The 18054-nt window shown below is 34.8% G+C and overlaps 3 protein-coding genes across 8 annotated transcripts; 2 read left to right on the top strand and 1 right to left on the bottom strand.

Moving 5' to 3' along the window:
* The first annotated feature begins 1940 nt into the window (after positions 1-1940).
* On the top strand, positions 1941-5669 carry LOC107622588 (transcriptional regulator family protein). 6 transcript variants are annotated; one of them, XR_015904282.1, is made up of 8 exons: positions 1941-2590; positions 2679-2739; positions 3021-3256; positions 3636-3837; positions 4709-4843; positions 4957-5051; positions 5125-5261; positions 5466-5669. XR_015904282.1 is itself a non-coding variant. In XM_016324542.3 (8 exons), the coding sequence occupies exons 1-8, from the start codon at positions 2156-2158 to the stop codon at positions 5362-5364; spliced, it is 1305 nt and encodes a 434-aa protein (XP_016180028.1). In that variant the 5' UTR covers positions 1941-2155; the 3' UTR covers positions 5365-5669. The 6 variants fall into 6 exon arrangements, 3 of the variants coding, with proteins under 3 accessions (XP_016180028.1, XP_020969941.1, XP_016180027.1); XR_001616235.3 differs by having other exon boundaries at positions 5462-5669; XR_001616234.3 differs by having other exon boundaries at positions 5343-5669.
* Positions 5670-9190: 3521 nt separating this feature from the next.
* On the top strand, positions 9191-14184 carry LOC107622587 (nucleobase-ascorbate transporter 2). The gene is made up of 13 exons (XM_016324540.3): positions 9191-9674; positions 9780-9877; positions 10370-10546; positions 10749-10849; positions 10950-11025; positions 11142-11201; positions 11304-11488; positions 11583-11679; positions 11894-12039; positions 12120-12211; positions 12310-12387; positions 12497-12657; positions 12964-14184. Exons 1-13 carry the CDS (start codon positions 9584-9586, stop codon positions 13174-13176), a joined length of 1575 nt encoding a protein of 524 aa, XP_016180026.1. The 5' UTR covers positions 9191-9583; the 3' UTR covers positions 13177-14184.
* Positions 14185-14526: 342 nt separating this feature from the next.
* On the bottom strand, positions 14527-17654 carry LOC107621650 (O-fucosyltransferase family protein). Its single transcript, XM_016323679.3, has 10 exons — positions 17147-17654; positions 16901-16987; positions 16703-16802; positions 16554-16624; positions 16352-16440; positions 16134-16254; positions 15907-16050; positions 15498-15823; positions 15077-15317; positions 14527-14958 (listed from the first exon to the last, which is right to left on the bottom strand). Exons 1-10 carry the CDS (start codon positions 17447-17449, stop codon positions 14650-14652), a joined length of 1791 nt encoding a protein of 596 aa, XP_016179165.1. The 5' UTR covers positions 17450-17654; the 3' UTR covers positions 14527-14649.
* Between the last annotated feature and the right edge of the window lie 400 nt (positions 17655-18054).

The following is an 18054-nucleotide window of genomic DNA, read 5'->3' as shown; positions in this document are numbered from 1 at the left end:
TTGCAATATGGAAACAATAACATGACATAAGTCTACTGAGGACAATGCTGTAAACATTTAGCCCAAGCAATTCTACAGCTGCAGCATGATAAGAGAAGCAATCGCATGTATATAATGAATCGGTATATACTAAAATAAGAACCATTTTATTATATGATGATGAAAATATAACTAAAAATAAAGGATCAATCCACATAAGCATGAGTTTAACAGTATATACCTCAATTTCAATGGTATTAAATCAGAATCCAGAATTCCCTTTAACTGCAACAAGAAGTCGATCCGGACAAGCCACTGCAGCCGAAATGCAATACCTAAGGCCAACCTCCCAAGTCCCTGCATCCAAACTAGTCCCGGGCTCTGTCTGAAATGGAAGCCACGGGAGTAGGCGCGAGGCAGCGAAACCAAGCGCAAGGGATGGAGGGGCAGCGCGGTGAGGGAGGGACGGAGGCACGGCGCGGCGAGGCGAGGGAAGCATGGAAGCACGGAGGCACGGAGGCGAGACACGGTGAGGGAGAGAGGGACAGAGGCGCGTCGAAATACAAGGGATGAGTAGAATACAAGGGACGAGGCATGACAGGGACGTCGAGAGGAGGAGGCGCGGCGAGAGGCACCGTGCGGCAGATCCGGAGAGAGCTCGATGAGAGGTTAGGGCTAAGGATATGGGAGTGTGGGGGGTCACTGGGCTATGGATGGGAGTGTGGGGGTCAAGTGAGAAGGGTTTTTTTGGAATTTTTAAAATATAAGAGTGTCCTGTTATCTTCAAAAAGAGAATATTCGTTTTTTTAAGAGAATATTCTGTTATTTTAGACGTTTTTGTCACGGTAGGGATTTAATTGAAAAAAAAATTAATGTATAGGGACTCAATTAAAAGGAAAAAAAGTATAGGGACCTAATTAAAAATTTCGCGAAACTATAGGGACCAACAGAGTAATTAAACCTAAAATATATTTTTATTCTTGAAGTTTGACAAAAATTTTAAAAATACTCTTAAATTTTATTTTGTTTCTATTTTATTTCAGAAGTTTTCGATTTGTATCAAATATATCTCTATCGACTAATTTTTTATAAGAACAACCCTCAACACAAACAAATCAAGCATAATTTTTATGCATTATTATTAGATTGGTATTAAATTTTTTGAAAATTTAGCCGTCGAGAGTATATTTAATGCAAATAAAAAATTTCTGAAATAAAATTGAAACAAAATAAAACTTAGGGTATTTTTGAAACTTTTATCAAATTTTTGAGACAAAAAATATATTTTATCCTTTTTTGTATATTTTATATTTTAATACATATTCTAGTGGTTAATTTTAGTGTACACCTAAAATTTATGTCATTATTATTTATTTTTTTTGTGGGTCAGTAAATTGGACAACCCCCAATCCTAGGTACTCCAATGGATTGGACAACCCTCAATTCTAGGTACACAACACACCCACACATTCCTCACACATTTATCATATTTTTCCCTCAAATACAACCTCTAGAATTTGAACTCTAGACCTTAGTGGTGGGAAGAAGGTGAAATGCCACTTGAGCTAAGGCTCTTCGGCATATATGTCATTATTTAACCAGGGGATCATAATAACTGGATTACTTCTAACATTTTTTTGGTTGCTGTTGTCAGTTAATAGGCTTTCAGGCCCAAAGGGTTTGATAGTTGAGATTGTTCAAAAATGGGCTCATTGTTCAGGCCGAATGAAAATAGGTTCATTGTCAAACTTTAACCAAGAACAAGAAACACCTGCAGCCGAGGCCTAGACCAAGTGGTAATCATATTGCCATTGAGACTGGGATGAGGTTCGATAAAACCTCAGTGTGGGTGCGTGTGTGTGAGTAGTTTAATAACCAAAAAAAAAAAAAAAAAAGAAACACCTGTTTGATCGGGTCGGGTCTGTCCGGCCCATCCATGGTAAAAAAACACCTGTGTTTTCGAATTTCGATTCATCATTTGCATCTGTGATAGTCTTTCTTTGGTTCTTCCTGATTCAACCTTTTTCCATCTTCTCTGGTTCCCTCCTAATTCCAATTTTCTCGTCTCAAATTCCCTTCACTCGCAGCTCAACAACACTTCCCTGTCACTCAATTTCAACCTTTCACAGGAAACAAGCCCTTCATTTGTTCCTCGCCGGAACCCTAGCTTCTGCCAATGGCATCCAAGAAGAAGCAATCTGAAGGTATAGCCTTATTGTCCATGTACAACGACGACGGAGACGACGATATGGAGGACGCCGAAGAAGATGAAGAAGATAACCAAGAGATAGGTATGCGCCACGAGCAGAACGAGGACGCCGCCGCCGGAGGATTTGCTGCGGAGGTAAATTTGACCGCCACCGACGCGGATAGAATGGCAGGGGTTGATTCAAGTAACGAGGGAGTTGCGGACGAGGTGTACACGCCGGCGGAGAAGCGCAGGTTTGGAACTCCAACGCCGCAGCGCGTTAACACAAACATGGTAATTTCGCCGCCGCAAGATCAACGAGGGGTGGCCGTGCTGCCGTCGGATTCGACGAGGAGCGGGAGAGGAAAGCTTACTATAGTGGACTATGGTCATGACGAAGTTGCAATGTCTCCTGAGCCTGAGGTACACTCCTTTTGTAGAATCTTATGTTTTCTCTTCGATTTTCTTTGGAAGTGAGAATGATGGGTGTGTTTGTTGCCAATGATTGCAGGAAGGAGAGATAGGAGGTAGTGTTCGAGTCATGTATGGGGACCAGCTTAATGTGACCAATGGTAAGTGCAATATGATATTACAATGATGATTGAAATCCGATGAAACTTGTATGATACTTATGATAAATCGTGATTGAAATGCATCTTTATGCATTTAACTCATGCTTAGAATGCGGTGTAATTTGGGATGGGAAGAGTAGCAATCCTGTATTCGAATTTCAGTCTTGAGAAGATGATATTGCTTGATTTAATTTTTATTCAAATACAGTACAATTGCTAGTTTGCTACATGTTCATTTCTCCTGCCTCTAACTTACTACCCTCTGGAACATGTAATTGCAGGTGATTTGCTAGATAGAACACCATCTGGAGCAGTCCACGTTATGACACCTAGCAATCAATCAAACACTCCTCAATTATCTGAGCAGTTGAAATCTGATACAATGAATGATGATGCCATGATTGGACCTGATGATGCAGAACCTGTAGAAGCAGGTCAAGATGAGCAAAAATCTGAAGACCCATTGGATAAATTTCTCCCTCCTCCACCAAAAGCAAAATGCTCAGAGGAACTGCAAGTAAGTTTTGTTACAGCATTTGAATATTATCAACAGTTGAATACCATTTTAATAGATTGTAAAGTAGCATTCAATAAGTTAAGTAAACCACTTAGCTTGTCCTGTGCTCTGGTTTGATGTTGGATTTAATTGTAAGTTCCCTCAATTTTTTGAGCAAGAACATTCTTTGGTAATGATTTAACAATCCATGGTTTCTAATTGCCTCAATCAAATTCCTTCTGTTAATAATTAGAGGTTCTATTTGTAGATCTTTTACCTCAGTTTTATATTATACTATCTAGACATTAATATTTTCTAGTGGATGCCCCCTTCTCTTCTCAGTACTATCCCTTAAAAGTTGGCTGTAATTCTGTAATTATGGATTCTTTTTCGATTGCAGAGAAAAATAAACAAGTTCTTGGAGTATAAGAAGGCTGGAAAAAGTTTTAATGCCGAAGTTCGCAACAGAAAGAACTATCGAAATCCTGACTTCTTATTGCATGCAGTGAGGTATCAAGAAATTGACCAAATAGGGTCTTGCTTCAGTAAAGATGTATTTGACCCTCATGGATATGATTCAAGCGACTTCTATGATGAAATTGGTCAGTAACTGCTGCTTCTCTCCTTATTTCCTGACTGTTATTTGCCATGTTAGTCTACAGTTTACTCTTTTCCATGATTTTGTTAAATTTATCATGCATACTATTTTACTGTCTGGACCATAGTAGTTAAGCTTTGATAGTGGCATGGTGCAGCTGGGTGAACAAACCGCAAAGATGCTATGATGGTATAGCAGATCATAGAGCGGCACTGCACCCAAGATTGTAGATAACCTGTAAATAATCTCTGATACACATTAGTTCTTAAAACTCAACTACTTGTTATCAATACTATAAATCTGCACTACTAAAAACCTTGGCGCATCTGCTCATTTTGCTGCTATTGGTTACCTTGGTCTGTAGATGTCTGTCTACATTTGTTGGTTATGACGGCTTGCGTGTTAGGCCATAATAGGTTGTTTATTCCAAGCTGGCAGTGTGTTTAAAGTATTTAATGATGTTAAAATCCTTTTTTAACTGTCAGAATGTGTTTTGCTTGCACTACAAATACATTAGAGGTTATCTTTTGGGCTGCAATGCAGCACTACCTTTTATTGTAATTATTATACTCTTGATGAAGTATAATTTTATCAGATTAAGTATGTAATGTTAACTTCAAGAAATGAGGCCTTCTAGATTTCTCTATTGTTTTTTTGGTTGTCAATTTTTCTTGGTTTTGACTTGGCAAACTGAATATTTGCTAGGTTTAGGCTTTAGTTCTTGGCATGTCTATATTTTGGCTTCCATCTCTGAGCACCTGTTTTTAATATTTTTCGAATCTCATCTATTTTATTTCTCTTGATTTTGCAGCAAATACCGGTTTTTCTATTTTTTAACTTCTATTTGTTTTTCGGTGCCTTAAATGAACAAACAGAGGCTGATATGAGGCGTGAAAGTGAAAGGAAAGAACATGAGAAGAAGAAAGCACAGAAGATGGAATTTATCGCTGGGGGAACACAACCGGGAATTGTAGCAGCAGGTGCTCCCAGAATCAGCTTGCCTGTTGCAGGTCCAGAAACCTCCTAGATGTTTTGTGCAATAGTGAAGCTTTTTCTTAGGTGTCATTTTTCATATATTTATGATGTTATCTTATAGTGCTTTTATGATATTGTTTTTGCACAGGTGGTTCTGCTGTGGCTGCAAGTGGTTTGGTGCCACCTATAGCTGACTCTATTAATCGGGATGGTAGACAGAACAAAAAATCAAAATGGGATAAGGTATTCATCTAAACTTTCCTACTGCAACTTCAGGGACATTCTTAATTGGCTCATTGTGCTAACAAATTTTTAGTGAATGATTTTGTTCCAGGTGGATGGTGATCGAAAAAATCCTCTGCCCTCTGTGGGGCAGGATTCTGTATCCACTGTTGGGGCTCATGCAGCAATTCTATCTGCTGTTAATGCTGGCAGTGGGTACATGCTATTTGTGTAAGTACATAAACAACCTTGAATTTTATGCGTTGTATTTATGTATCTTGATTCCAGTTTGGCATTTGTTCAATCATATAGAGGAGAGAGGAGGGGGGACTAGAATAGATGACATATGAAAGCTAACGAGAGAGATCCACAAAACTAACAAGAGATGACAACATGTGATTGATACAGTGACGGGTGTTTTTGTTGGGCAGGCAGCAAAAACGGCGAGAGGCAGAGGTAAAAAGATCTACTGAAAAAAGGTCGGAGATAAGATCGTGAACCATCCATTTTACTAAGACTGTATAACTAAAAGTTGTGGGTTGAACATATTTCAGCATAACATTTTTGTCTGTTAATCAACTTTGGCAATGATCACTGGCACTGTATATTTTTTAGAATGAAAGGAATTTTTTTACTGAAGCTTGCTTTGATGCCTTGTTAAATTTTAATCTATGTAGCAGTGCAGTAATTAATTGGTTTAATGCTTCCTAATTATATTAGTTGACTACCTTTGTCATCAGTTTACTCCAATAGTTTTTTCATATTCGTTGTGAACTTTGTATGTACATGAATCTAGGTTTGGGCTCACATTTGGGGGTTATGGTGGGTCTCTGCTGAATGTATTTGTAACTTGAGTAAAATTTAGTTTGAAGTAAAAAGTGTATTCTGGACAAGTAAATTTATCGGCTATTGTATTGAAGAAGAAAAAATATGAGAAATGAAGAACTCGGTTGTTATGACTTATGATTGACTTGATATGTATGTTTTCTAGTTACTACTGTGTTGATGTTATCTCAACACCCAAGAATGATGCCTCTTGTTAACATGAATATTAGATGTTTGTTAAGAATAACAAAGTTCCAAATATTAATTTAGGAGCATGGATTTAGTTTTCCGTGTGAGGCATTACAAATTATTAGTAAAGTTATGCTTAACATTATTCCATACCATTAAAAGTGCGAACTCAGGTGTTTCTTTTATAGAATATGTGGGGGTTGTTAGTAATAATATTCAGCCTGCCTTAAACAATGTTATATTCACATGTTAGTTAAATTCATAATATTGTTCTGTTAATAAAAACCGCTGCCCGATATTAAGAAGCTAGAAAGTGTTGGTGGCATCGAGCTCAGAGGTAGTTGGAGTGAATCATTGGCTGCAGTAATTGGGCAAATAAATAAATAAATAGTAAATACATTTTACGGGAAACGAGGTTGGACTTGGGGTGTAGTCCAGTTGAAAATGTGCCACTTGCTTTCTGCTCTCCAGCTATTCATTCATTCATGAAACTCACCTTCCTACACTCGTGTTTTTACCATAATTAAATATGACCTGACCACCTTAAATATAATGTGAAGTTGTTTAGTGAATAATATATCTTTTTTTTTCAAAATAATGATTAACACTAATGATGTTGGTTAAAACATTAAATGATGCTTAGTGCAACCAAGCATTTTGTTGTCGTTATTGGGTGGAAGCATGAAATTGTCCATTGGTTCCTAACATTGCCTCATTTCGATGTACTATGTATGTGGGACCTTAGACCATCTCCAATAGGGAACTCATCCCAATTCCTGTTTATGGCCCACCTGTCATAAAAAGTAACTCCACATCAGCTTTTGCGTCATAAACAGTAAATAGGAACTCAAAACATCTCTCTCTTCTCCATTAGGAGGAACTAACTTTAGTCCCTGTTGTGGTCCCACTTAATTAATTAATTAAAATACTTGTAATTAATGTAATTAATTTTTTTTAATAATGTAATTTAAATATTTAAATTTAAAAATAATTCACTATTAAAAGATATTAATATTAAATAAATTCATATATAATAATAATACACAATAGATGAATTCGGGGTTACACTAATTTATAAAATTACTTAATATAAAGAAAAACATAATTAAACATAATTAAATAAAGTAAAATTACTAAATTTTTATTAATTAAATAAAAATTAATTATTTAATCTAATTAATTATTATAATTATTAATAAATTAATTATAATTTAACTATTATTTAAATAATTAATATAAATCATTAATTAAATAAAAATATAATTACTTAATATAATTAATTATTATTTAATTATTTAATATAATTATTTATTTTAATATAATTATTTAATATAATGAATTAAAATTTTATATAATTATTTATTTAAATAATAACTTGCCAAATGGCAAGTTATTATTTGTTGCTCTCAGTCCCCGTTCAGAGGGACTTTGTCCCATCGGTCCTTGTGCAAGGTCCCCATTCCATTTTGCTCCAACAGTCCCAGTTCCCTTTTTGTCAGAAACAGGGCCTCAATATATGCCCATTGGAGTTGCTCTTATACGGAAACAGTTCACGGAATCAATCACGGTTGCATTGCACCTTTTATTGTTTTGTTTTTGTTTGGGGAAAACTTTTTGGTGCCTATAATTTTTGTACTTAAATTACTTAAAATTAAAAATAGAAAAAAATGAGATTTATTCTTTTATTTTTGAATTTTATGTCTAAAATTTAGACACCATAAAAACACCTTTTGTGGAAAGCTGAAAGTCAAATTCAGCTTTTGCCATGTGATACGAAAATGTACCAAGAACAAACCATTTTAATGTTAGAGATACCATACAAATTAGTGAAGTGAAATCATACAAATTATATTATTTTGATGTAATATACACCAAATTTAATCTAATGCATCAGAGCATTTTACTAGGTAGGGGACCCCATATGCCATGTTCAATGCAAGATCCTTATATCAACATCCATTCAACATTCCAATCTTGTTCATTTGTGATATTATCTGGCAACTTCGGCTTCCATTCAATTCAACCATCAAACACTTTTGGTCAGCATCCACATATATAAACTCCTCAGAATCATCATTTTCTTGCTTCTTTTCACTAATTAGCCAGGCCCCTTCACAGAAAGTTGCATGAAAAAGGAAAGAAAAAGAAAAAAAGTGTTTCTCTTCATATAAAATAATAGAATCTTACATTTCTTTTAATTAATATTATTGTCACAAAGCTAGAACTAAGGTTGTTCCTTTTACAACTTAGTAATGATTTCTTGGTTGTTAATGGGATATACATATATATATACTAAGGAAATGAAGCCTCTAGAGATAGATAACATAGGATGCATCATCTTTCCCTCCATAAAGATGGCTTACTAGGTCTATTACCTTTTTTCATGATGAGGGATGGAAACACGCTTTTTAATTTGAATATGGAAACAAAAGAAGTGTTGGACTCGCGTATGGGGAGGAGGGGTGCTTCATCTCATTGTGGGATCAGAAGAAGCAGAACTCGGACCCTGCGAGTTGTGTCGCTCGAAACGTAAAAAAAAATTATCTAAGAAAAACGGAGGATCCAAATTCCACGTTTCAGATTTTAAATTCCATCAGCTGCAAATCGAACCATGGGATTTGTGAAGCAAAATTTCATGACCAAAAAACTCGCATAGTTCGAGTTATTGTCTTGTATTCCATAACTCCATATTTTGGCAGATCACACCTAAGCCTTCCATATCCATAAATTTGAGCCATGGAAACACATCATAGTTCTTGAGAAAAGAAATGTCACTTGCTAGTTGCTACCTCTCTTCATCAATCAAAATTTCCTCTATAAATATTTATTTAAAGGTACATGTCAATGCAGACAAATTAAAGTGCTTTGGATATTCTCTAACAAAACATTATTAGATAACACAAAGCATGACTCCAGAATTCTTTTTTCTATATTAAAATAAAACACTCTTTGTTTACCAAAAAAATAGCTCACTACTCTTCACTGTTGTCTTTATCACTAGATCAATGGTAAAGAAGAATAAATCAATTCGGTGTAAGATACCAAGACGTACGTGCGTGCGTATAAAAGGCCATTAATTTAGTCTTTTTTATTAATTATTAACTACTAATATAAAAATCAAAAGTAAAGTGATGTATTGAAGTGTTGAAGACAGTGCAATTTCTCTTGTTATTCAGTTGCTGTGTTCTCAGTTCTCACTAACTACTCTCTGTGTGTCTCTTCAAGACTTCAACTGCGCATTCTCTCTCTTCTCTCTCTCTCTCTCTCTCTCTCTCTCTCTCTCTCTCTCTCTCTCTCTCTCTCTCTCTCTCTCTCTCTCTCTCTCTCTCTAGTCTCTTTTCTTTCTGCTATTCAACTTCATAGTTCATACTTCATACATTGACTCTACTAGACTACTGCATTCTCTTCCAGTCCCTCAGTTCTCTCACATTTTCATCTAGTTCTCTCTCTCTCTCTCTCTCAAGCTGCTGTTCTTTTTTATCCATCATTAGCAACAAGGTTTTTGAGGAAGAGAAGAGTTACAAGCTGTGTCAGAGATCATGGAAGCTTCTAAGCCAGAAGAGATAAACCACCCACCAATGGACCAGCTTCAAGGCTTGGAGTACTGTATAGACTCAAACCCATCTTGGGGTATGCAAAGCTTTCACCTTTCCTCAACTACATTTTCAGTTTCAGTTTCTGTGACCATTTTGGTTTTCCGTGACAGTCATATATTTGCTTCTAAACTGTTAACAGTGGAGTCAATAGCTCTTGGTTTCCAGCATTATATTCTGGCCTTAGGAACTGCTGTCATGATTCCTTCATTTCTTGTGCCTCTGATGGGAGGAAGTGATGTAAGCCATTCCATGCTTCCAACTCCTTTTTCTTTCTGCATCTTCAAAACTTCATTTTTTGTATTTCTTCTGAGAAGAACTTGTGTGCTTGGGCACATTTTTTCCATGCTTCAGTTGCACTTACAACTACTCATTCTCATTTTTAATGTTAAAAAAGTGTATATTAGTTAAAAGAACCGAATGAATAGTTATAAATACATTTTAAAATATGCTTTACAGGCTTTTCTTATTCTGAATTTCTGATGATATTATTTGATATTAGGAAATCCCTAGGAAGTAAAGTTTTTTCTTTCTTTTTTGTCCAGCTTTTGATTGTATTGAAATTATATATTTGGATTTTGTCATCATTTGCTAAATCAAAATTGACTGAATGAGCTGGTTGGGCCCCACAGAAGAGAAAATTTTGTATAGACTGAAAATGAAATTACCTTGGCTTATTTTTCTTCTGCATTGGCCTAAATGGGGGAATTGATGTTTCATACAACGGTTCAGGATGATAAAGTTAGGGTGGTTCAGACACTGCTTTTTGTTGAAGGGATTAATACATTGCTACAGACACTCTTTGGAACCCGGTTACCAACAGTGGTAGGAGGATCTTATGCATACATGGTCCCCATTATATCTATAATCCATGATTCATCACTTATGAAGATACAGGACCCTCATTTGGTTTGTACATTTCTCTACTCTTTGGTCATAATGTTTTTCCCTTAAGTTCATTTATAAGTTGATGGTCCTCTTTATTATGTTGAAATTATATCTTAGTTCCTTTAAAATGTGAGTTTAATCATTCAAATTTGAAATTTGCCTTGAATATATCATGTCTATGCTCCATGTCTGCATAAATTAATGCTCTTTCATTGATTTCCAGAGATTTCTTAACACAATGAGAGCAGTCCAAGGTGCAATGATAGTAGCATCAAGTATACAAATTATTTTGGGTTTTAGCCAATTATGGGCCATTTGTTCTAGGTAGATAAAAATTCTTCCATTTGAAATGCATAGATATTCTTGCATTTGAAGAATGAAGCTTTGATATCATTACTGTATTATCCTTCCCCTTTTCTTTCAGGTTTTTCAGTCCACTTGGAATGGCTCCAGTGATTGCATTAGTTGGTTTTGGATTATTTGACCGAGGTTTCCCTGTGGTATATATATATAACAATAACTCATATGTCAACAGTACTTGTTATCTGACTATACAAGAAATTTATGACTGTCTCTTTCTGTCTAACATTGTTTGTTGTTTTGAATCTTCTTTCAGGTTGGACATTGTGTTGAGATTGGAATTCCCATGTTAGTTCTGTTTGTAGTCTTCTCTCAGGTACTACTCAAATTCAACTTCATTATGTCAATGTAGAGTATTTTCTATACATTCGAATTTGGTAAAGTATAATAATTGTGTTACAATATTTTCATTATGCAGTACTTGAAAAGCTTCCATACAAGACAAATACCAATACTAGAGAGGTTTGCACTACTTATATCAACCACCATCATTTGGGCATATGCACATCTCTTAACAGCAAGTGGAGCATACAAACACCGCCCGGAACTAACCCAACATAATTGCAGAACAGACAGAGCCAATCTTATTTCTTCTGCTCCATGGTTAGTGCATAAAACATCTCTCCCACATTTGAATAGTTGCAATGAGAAGCTTGATGAGCAATTGCCATTAACTCTTGAACATTGTTTCTTGCAGGATAAAGATCCCATACCCTCTTGAGTGGGGTGCTCCTACATTCAATGTTGGTCATGCTTTTGCAATGACGGCTGCAGTTTTAGTCTCCTTAATTGAGGTACTGTATTTAAAGATGACAGTTCATACCGAAATTCAATTCTAACAATTTATATTAATACGTCAATTCGTGTTCCTCATTTGTAGTTAAAGTTTGTGATTTATGTTCTACTAAAGCTTTATGGTGTCTTGGAATTTCTAATATCATGTTCATATTCTGTATCAATACTTGAGCTTCATAGTTGACTAACTAAATTAGGAAAAACCTTTCACAGTCAACTGGGGCATACAAAGGTGCATCAAGACTGGCAAGTGCAACACCACCTCCTTCACATGTTCTAAGCCGTGGTATTGGCTGGCAGGGAATTGGAATACTGCTAAATGGACTTTTTGGAACAGCAACTGGTTCATCAGTTTCTGTGTAAGTGCAATTCTTCATGTTCCTAGTTTCCAGTTTCACTATTATAGGACACAAATTTGATTCTCCTAGGATCATGACAGAGAGAATGTGGGACTCCTTGGAAGCACTCGCGTTGGAAGTCGAAGGGTCATTCAAATTTCAGCTGGCTTTATGATATTCTTCTCAATGTTAGGTGAGTAGTAAACTGTGGGGCAACATTAGTCTTAACTAAATTTACTTTGACAGTTTATTTCATGATTTTTACTTACAAAGCACAATATACCTCTTCAGGAAAATTTGGAGCTTTCTTTGCATCAATACCCTTACCTATTTTTGCAGCTGCACACTGCATTCTATTTGGTCTTGTAGGTGAGTATAAGCTATAACCGTTTAATTCATTTCACCTTCGATTTCATTGGAGTCTATCTATGCTTCATTCGTCTATCTTTTGATGACAATTGCTCTTTGCATGTTTCAGCTTCTGTGGGACTATCATTTCTGCAGTTCACTAACATGAACTCATTGAGGAACCTCTTTATTACTGGTGTTGCCCTTTTCTTAGGACTTTCCATTCCTGAGTATTTCAGAGAATACACTGCCAAGGCCCTTCATGGACCTACTCATACAAAGGCTAGATGGGTGAGTCTGTTTTTCCATCCATATTATTATATTAGCCATTAGGATTCAATTATTTGAAAGTGTATAAATTATATTAAAAATTGTCCAGAGACTTGAAAATTTGAAAGTTGTCTTCTCAAAACATTAACTAAGTGCTATCATGGTGATATATTGACATGAACTAAATATTGTCATGAAGATTTCTGTTCTAGCTATGCATCTTCTGCTTCTATTTATGATGGCTTGTGCTTGACACAACCTAAAAGCATGTCATTCTTTATGAGAAATGTTACTAATTCCCATTCCTTTGTTTTTGTATTTTTTCAGTTTAATGATTTCCTTAATACTATATTCTTCTCTTCACCAAGTGTTGCATTGATTATTGCTGCGTTCTTGGACAACACACTTGATTACAAGGATAGTGGAAAGGATAGAGGAATGCCATGGTGGGCCAAGTTTAGATCATTCAAAGGAGATACCAGGAACGAAGAATTCTACACCCTCCCTTTCAACCTCAACCGGTTTTTCCCTCCATCTTAAGAAGAAAGTTCTATCTTAAAGGAAGATGTAAAAGGAAAAGCATCATTCCCAGATGGTTGTATATGTTTTGGTGTGACAATTGTGTATTACTGAAAATTTTTGTGAAGAAAATTATTGTCAGTTTATCTTAGACCTCTTTCTCACCTATTTTGGAAAGAGTTGTTAAAGCAAGTCAAGAAGATTGAAATGATAAACTACTAGTTCGAATTAAGTTTTAAATTAGCAAACATTAAAAGATTAACTTGGATAAAATTCTGAGAGAAATTCTGTATTAGCACTCTACACTCATTAAAGCTAAAAAGCTAAAAAAATAAAAAAATAAAATCCAATAAGCCATCCTATATCAGTCTTAAAAGTATTTCATTTTTAACATTTTTTTTAATTTATAATTTAAGCAAATCAGCTTCTTGCTTGACTGTGATCTATTGGAATTTACTGTCAAAAACTTTTAACAAAAAGAAACTGTAAAAGCTTTAAATTTTCAGTCTTTGACTGGTAAAAAGACTTCCTTGAACCAAGTAAAGTTCTTGTAAGAAGGTACTATTAATATGGGTTGGAAAAAAAAAAGGTATTCATTTTGTTATAGTTTCAAGTATAAATGAATGTGAATTAGCTTTGATGAAATACATCTAATTATCTACTATTTTGCAGTTATTCCTTTGTTTATAAAGAACCTTGGATTCTGTGTGTGCAGCTTGAGGTGTGTTTGACTTGTAACTTGAATCTTTGGAAGTTGGAGCTAAGAAAGAAAGAAAAGATAGCAGTGGTAATGTATGGTTTCAGTGCCAATCAAGAACTGCTAATATGTTCTGTCTCTGTTGAGAAGCAGCTTTAGCTTTACCCTATCTGTGTCTGTCTTCTTCTGTATATCATGTCCTTTTTTGTATTTATGTGATAAATCACAGTGGATAGGGATGCCATATTGATAATCATATAATAATGGATTCTCATTCATCTAAATTGCCTCATCTGGTTACTGGTGATTATAATTTCTCCAGTGATTATCAATATTTTTAGTCTCTTTTGCCAATTATTTAATGTGTTTGGACTATCGTTGGTAATCGAATGTTTATATAAAATTGATTTTGCAAAATTGATTTTGATCAAAAGTGAGTTGGTATTAACGTAGTTTATATTTAGTATTTTTTATTTAAAATAAATTATAATAAATTAAATATTATTTAGATTATATTATTTAAAATCACTTTTAGATATAAAATTACAGAAAAAAAAAAAACATGAATTTAAATAACTATTTTATGTAATCTTATAATTTTAGTTTAGATATTTAAATAAATTTTAATATATTTTTTAATACTCTTAATACTCTTTAGTACTCTAATAGAATTAATAAATTTTAATATTTTTTAATCACTCATATGACTTTTAACACATGACAATGGTACTAAACTATTATTAATCTAGTTAAGATTGATTCAGGTGAAAGAATATGTGAAGGGGAACACAAATTTACTAGTGGAGTTTACACATACACTCTTGGCACCTAGGATGTCTATAAATGCTTTTGCCATAACCCTTTGTTCCAAGCTTCTGAGCTTCCTGGATCATCTTCTTTATTCTATCTTTGAAATTATTCCATCCTATGGTCTCATTCTCAGATAAAATTGACGATAACCTCTTCTTGTTCGGCCGCAATGTAGGAGCGTGACCGTTGCCATAGTAGGTTCTTAGTCCAGACACTAGTGATGAAAGTTGGCTACCAGAGTCGGTCATAGCAAAAACATCAGCACTTGCACATGCAATGAAATCCAATGCAGCCAACTGCATTACATAATCAAAATTATATTCTTAGGCATTATAATTCAAAATTTAATTGTCAACCACTTCCAAATAAACAATTCAGCTCATAGATTGTGTTTGTGCTAATATATGAATTTACCTGAGAAGAAAAATTTCTAAAAGGTGCTAGTTCAGTAGGTGTGAGCAGATTCTCTTTTGTGATCACATTGGGATAAAGTCTAGTGAATGGATCCATTCTTGATGTTCCTCCATAAATTTGTGAACTAGCCAAATAAATGTATGTACTACGTTTGAAACCAAGACCTGCTAGAACAAGACCTGCTTCTTCTGGGGTCAACGGACATCTTCCCAATTTTCTCAAATCCGCCGCAGAAATAAAGCTACAAACATCATAGTAATACATGTCATAAGAATGCTAAACAAGGATTTTTATCAAACAGAAATATTTTGTGTATTCATTTTGCCACGTATACGAGACCAAATAAATATGTACAAATAACTTAATTCCTTCAGAACCAACATAATATGCAAACAAAAGCATATGATAGGATCATGCATACGTCGAATTCTTCAAGCGCTGAAGGAGCAGAGGAAAATGGCTTTCTCTGTAAGCTTGAAGTTCTTTTCTCTCATTTTCGCCACCTCCAAATTCACAAAGTGAATAGGCTACCATATCTATTTCAAATCTCAAGTGCAAAGCAAGGTATTTGGTTGAGCCTCTAGCATATTCATGGCTCTCCTTCTCAATGAACTTCCCTAGCAACTGAGTGTCTAGCATACTTGGTGGAGTACTATATTTTCTGATCCTTTTGATTAATAGTGACCCAGCTTGCTGAATTTTTTGTGCAAATTTCAAAGCATGGAAATTGCATTTGCATCTTAACCTCTGCAGTTGTTTCAAACATATATAAAGTCATACATTTATAATACTTTTTAGCATCTTAACGATAAATAAGGTTGCTTTATGACCTGAATATCAAAAGGCAGTGGATCAAAACCAAGTCTGTTTCCATATCCTAGGAAGTGAACAAATCCATTTTTCAACAGAATAGGAAGGACAATTTTGATATAGTCAGCAGAAGTAGCCTCTTTTGGAAGATCTGCATCTGTAATCTGAAATGCAAAATATTTAGAATCATAAAAGTTGCAATTAGTCTTCTCTAAGTGCAATGAGATTATTAGATAAGATAATAGACCTGGCTACCAATAGCATTTAAATCTTGTGATTTCATATTAGGTGGAAGTTCCTTCACTATTCTAATATCATCCTTCAGAATATTCATGAAATAGTCCTCCTGGTATATGTCACCAAACTGGCTGCATTTATTTACCCCATTTTTTCAATTAAACAAATTTGGTTTGATGAAAATATAAAACAAACTTTTCAGCTATTATTCTGATAAACAAATTTTACCTTGGATCCTTCCATACATTGCTATAGAGAAACTTTGGCATGACCAGAGTTGCATTAAGGAGTGATGCCACAGCAACAACATTGCAAATCTGTAATCACTATAGTAGTCTCGTTACTTACATCATTGTTATAACATTTTAACCATAGGCTTATTTTATTATTATCTAAAATGACACAACATTATCTAGGTGCCAATACTTACAGCAACTCGTTGTTGATTAAGGCCACCATTTGCACTTACTGATATGTAGCCATTACTTTTCACAATGTTCCCTGCCACAGATTGTAAACTATGTTAAGTCTTATTTGATGTTAAGAGATTAAACTATATTAAATATTCATCCTAATTACCTGGATTATGTTTAACATTTTTATCTGCACATGGTTTCCATAAAGATGCCTGCTGATATGGTTCAGCCCATAAATTGGATGGCTCTTGCTTGAACTCTTTCTATTAATAAATTAAAGTCAGCATCATAATACACTAATGAATTATTAATTTTGACAATTATCTAACAAGAAATACCAATCAGAAATTTTTATACAAACCTCAGCAAGAGCACTGCCAGCCATGTTTAGAAGTCGATCATACATTTGAATTGGCGATTGCTTCATGTCGATGTTGGAATCTTTAACCTTATTCCATCAAATTAAATGCGTAGCAATTACAAACAAGTATCAATGCAAAATATCACATTATTTATTTTAGTTGCACTAGTTAACCTTAAATTACTCTGCTCTATTTGAAAATTCAAGAAGGGTGTTGAGAAGCATGCATGGATGATTTGCTTATACCTGAAGAAACGCACTTGAATTATTTGATGATGTAGTGGGTTGAGGATTTTCAAACTCAAAGAAAGAGATGAAAAAGGAATCAATGAGGAAGAGGCAACCCAATAATGCAAGAACAACAACAATGGTCTTGATGTGCTTTTGTAGCCACAAGTGCTTTTTCCCAACATAGATTCCCCTACAAGAATAATAATTATACTTTGAAGAATCACTTCTCAGCCCATAATGATGAAGCAACAAAGTTTTTTTCACCCTCTTCCATGAAGGAAGAATATCACAACTGCTTGTTATCCTGTGATCTTTCATTATAACACTATACCCTCAAACAATTCAGCTCAAAATAGCTAAGACATTGATATTAGCAAGTGTACTCTAATAAAACATGCATGCAACTAAAAGTTCGTTTCTGTGGTTTGTTATTCTTATAGTTTCTAAAACCAAACTATGAATAATCCAATAGAAAAGGAACAAATAAAGGTTAGTTCTTCCTTGTATGAATTCAAAGTGAAGCGAAGAAGTAGAAGTAGGTGATGTAGATATATAGTTAAGTAAGAAAAAAGTAGAAAGAGTGAAATCCAAGCGAGTGATGAAGACTCAACCATATATGCATTACCTTACGGCACAAGAATCCCAACAATAAGAACAGCTACTTCCTACCAAACTCAACCAGCGTTGGGGTGTAGGTACACCTTCCTGCAAGCCTTCCAATTCCATCTCTGCAGAAATCCAAACAATCACAGCACTCTTAGCGACAATATAATTTTTTCCTTCTCCGTTTTTCTATTCTGGACTTTTAATTTCGTTCGTTCCAACATGGCTTTGTTTGTTTACGTTAGTTGTGTGATTTGGTTGCCACAGAACCTCATGTTTCCTATAAAGCCGTTGTACTAGTATGGCTAATAACTTGGTGT

The sequence above is a fragment of the Arachis ipaensis genome, chromosome B10 (assembly GCF_059453495.1).
Source record: "Arachis ipaensis isolate K30076 ecotype BB chromosome B10, ASM5945349v1, whole genome shotgun sequence".
Taxonomy (NCBI): Eukaryota; Viridiplantae; Streptophyta; class Magnoliopsida; order Fabales; family Fabaceae; genus Arachis; species Arachis ipaensis.
This window is presented reverse-complemented; position numbering and strand designations above follow the sequence as displayed.

What these genes read in the sequence shown, in the direction of transcription:
- LOC107622588 (XM_016324541.3), top strand. Translation starts at nt 2,156, where the DNA reads ATGGCATCCAAGAAGAAGCAATCTGAAGGTATAGCCTTATTGTCCATG. An exon ending in CCAGCTTAATGTGACCAATG is followed by an intron (nt 2,740 to 3,020) that starts GTAAGTGCAATA and finishes ATGTAATTGCAG; the next exon opens with GTGATTTGCTAGATAGAACA. An exon ending in AAAAATCAAAATGGGATAAG is followed by an intron (nt 5,052 to 5,142) that starts GTATTCATCTAA and finishes ATTTTGTTCCAG; the next exon opens with GTGGATGGTGATCGAAAAAA.
- LOC107622587 (XM_016324540.3), top strand. Translation starts at nt 9,584, where the DNA reads ATGGAAGCTTCTAAGCCAGAAGAGATAAACCACCCACCAATGGACCAG. An exon ending in TTATGGGCCATTTGTTCTAG is followed by an intron (nt 10,850 to 10,949) that starts GTAGATAAAAAT and finishes CTTTTCTTTCAG; the next exon opens with GTTTTTCAGTCCACTTGGAA. An exon ending in TTTTAGTCTCCTTAATTGAG is followed by an intron (nt 11,680 to 11,893) that starts GTACTGTATTTA and finishes AACCTTTCACAG; the next exon opens with TCAACTGGGGCATACAAAGG.
- LOC107621650 (XM_016323679.3), bottom strand. Translation starts at nt 17,449, where the DNA reads ATGAAAGATCACAGGATAACAAGCAGTTGTGATATTCTTCCTTCATGG. An exon ending in AAATGTTAAACATAATCCAG is followed by an intron (nt 16,625 to 16,702) that starts GTAATTAGGATG and finishes AATCTGTGGCAG; the next exon opens with GGAACATTGTGAAAAGTAAT. An exon ending in TAAATGCTATTGGTAGCCAG is followed by an intron (nt 16,051 to 16,133) that starts GTCTATTATCTT and finishes TTTGCATTTCAG; the next exon opens with ATTACAGATGCAGATCTTCC.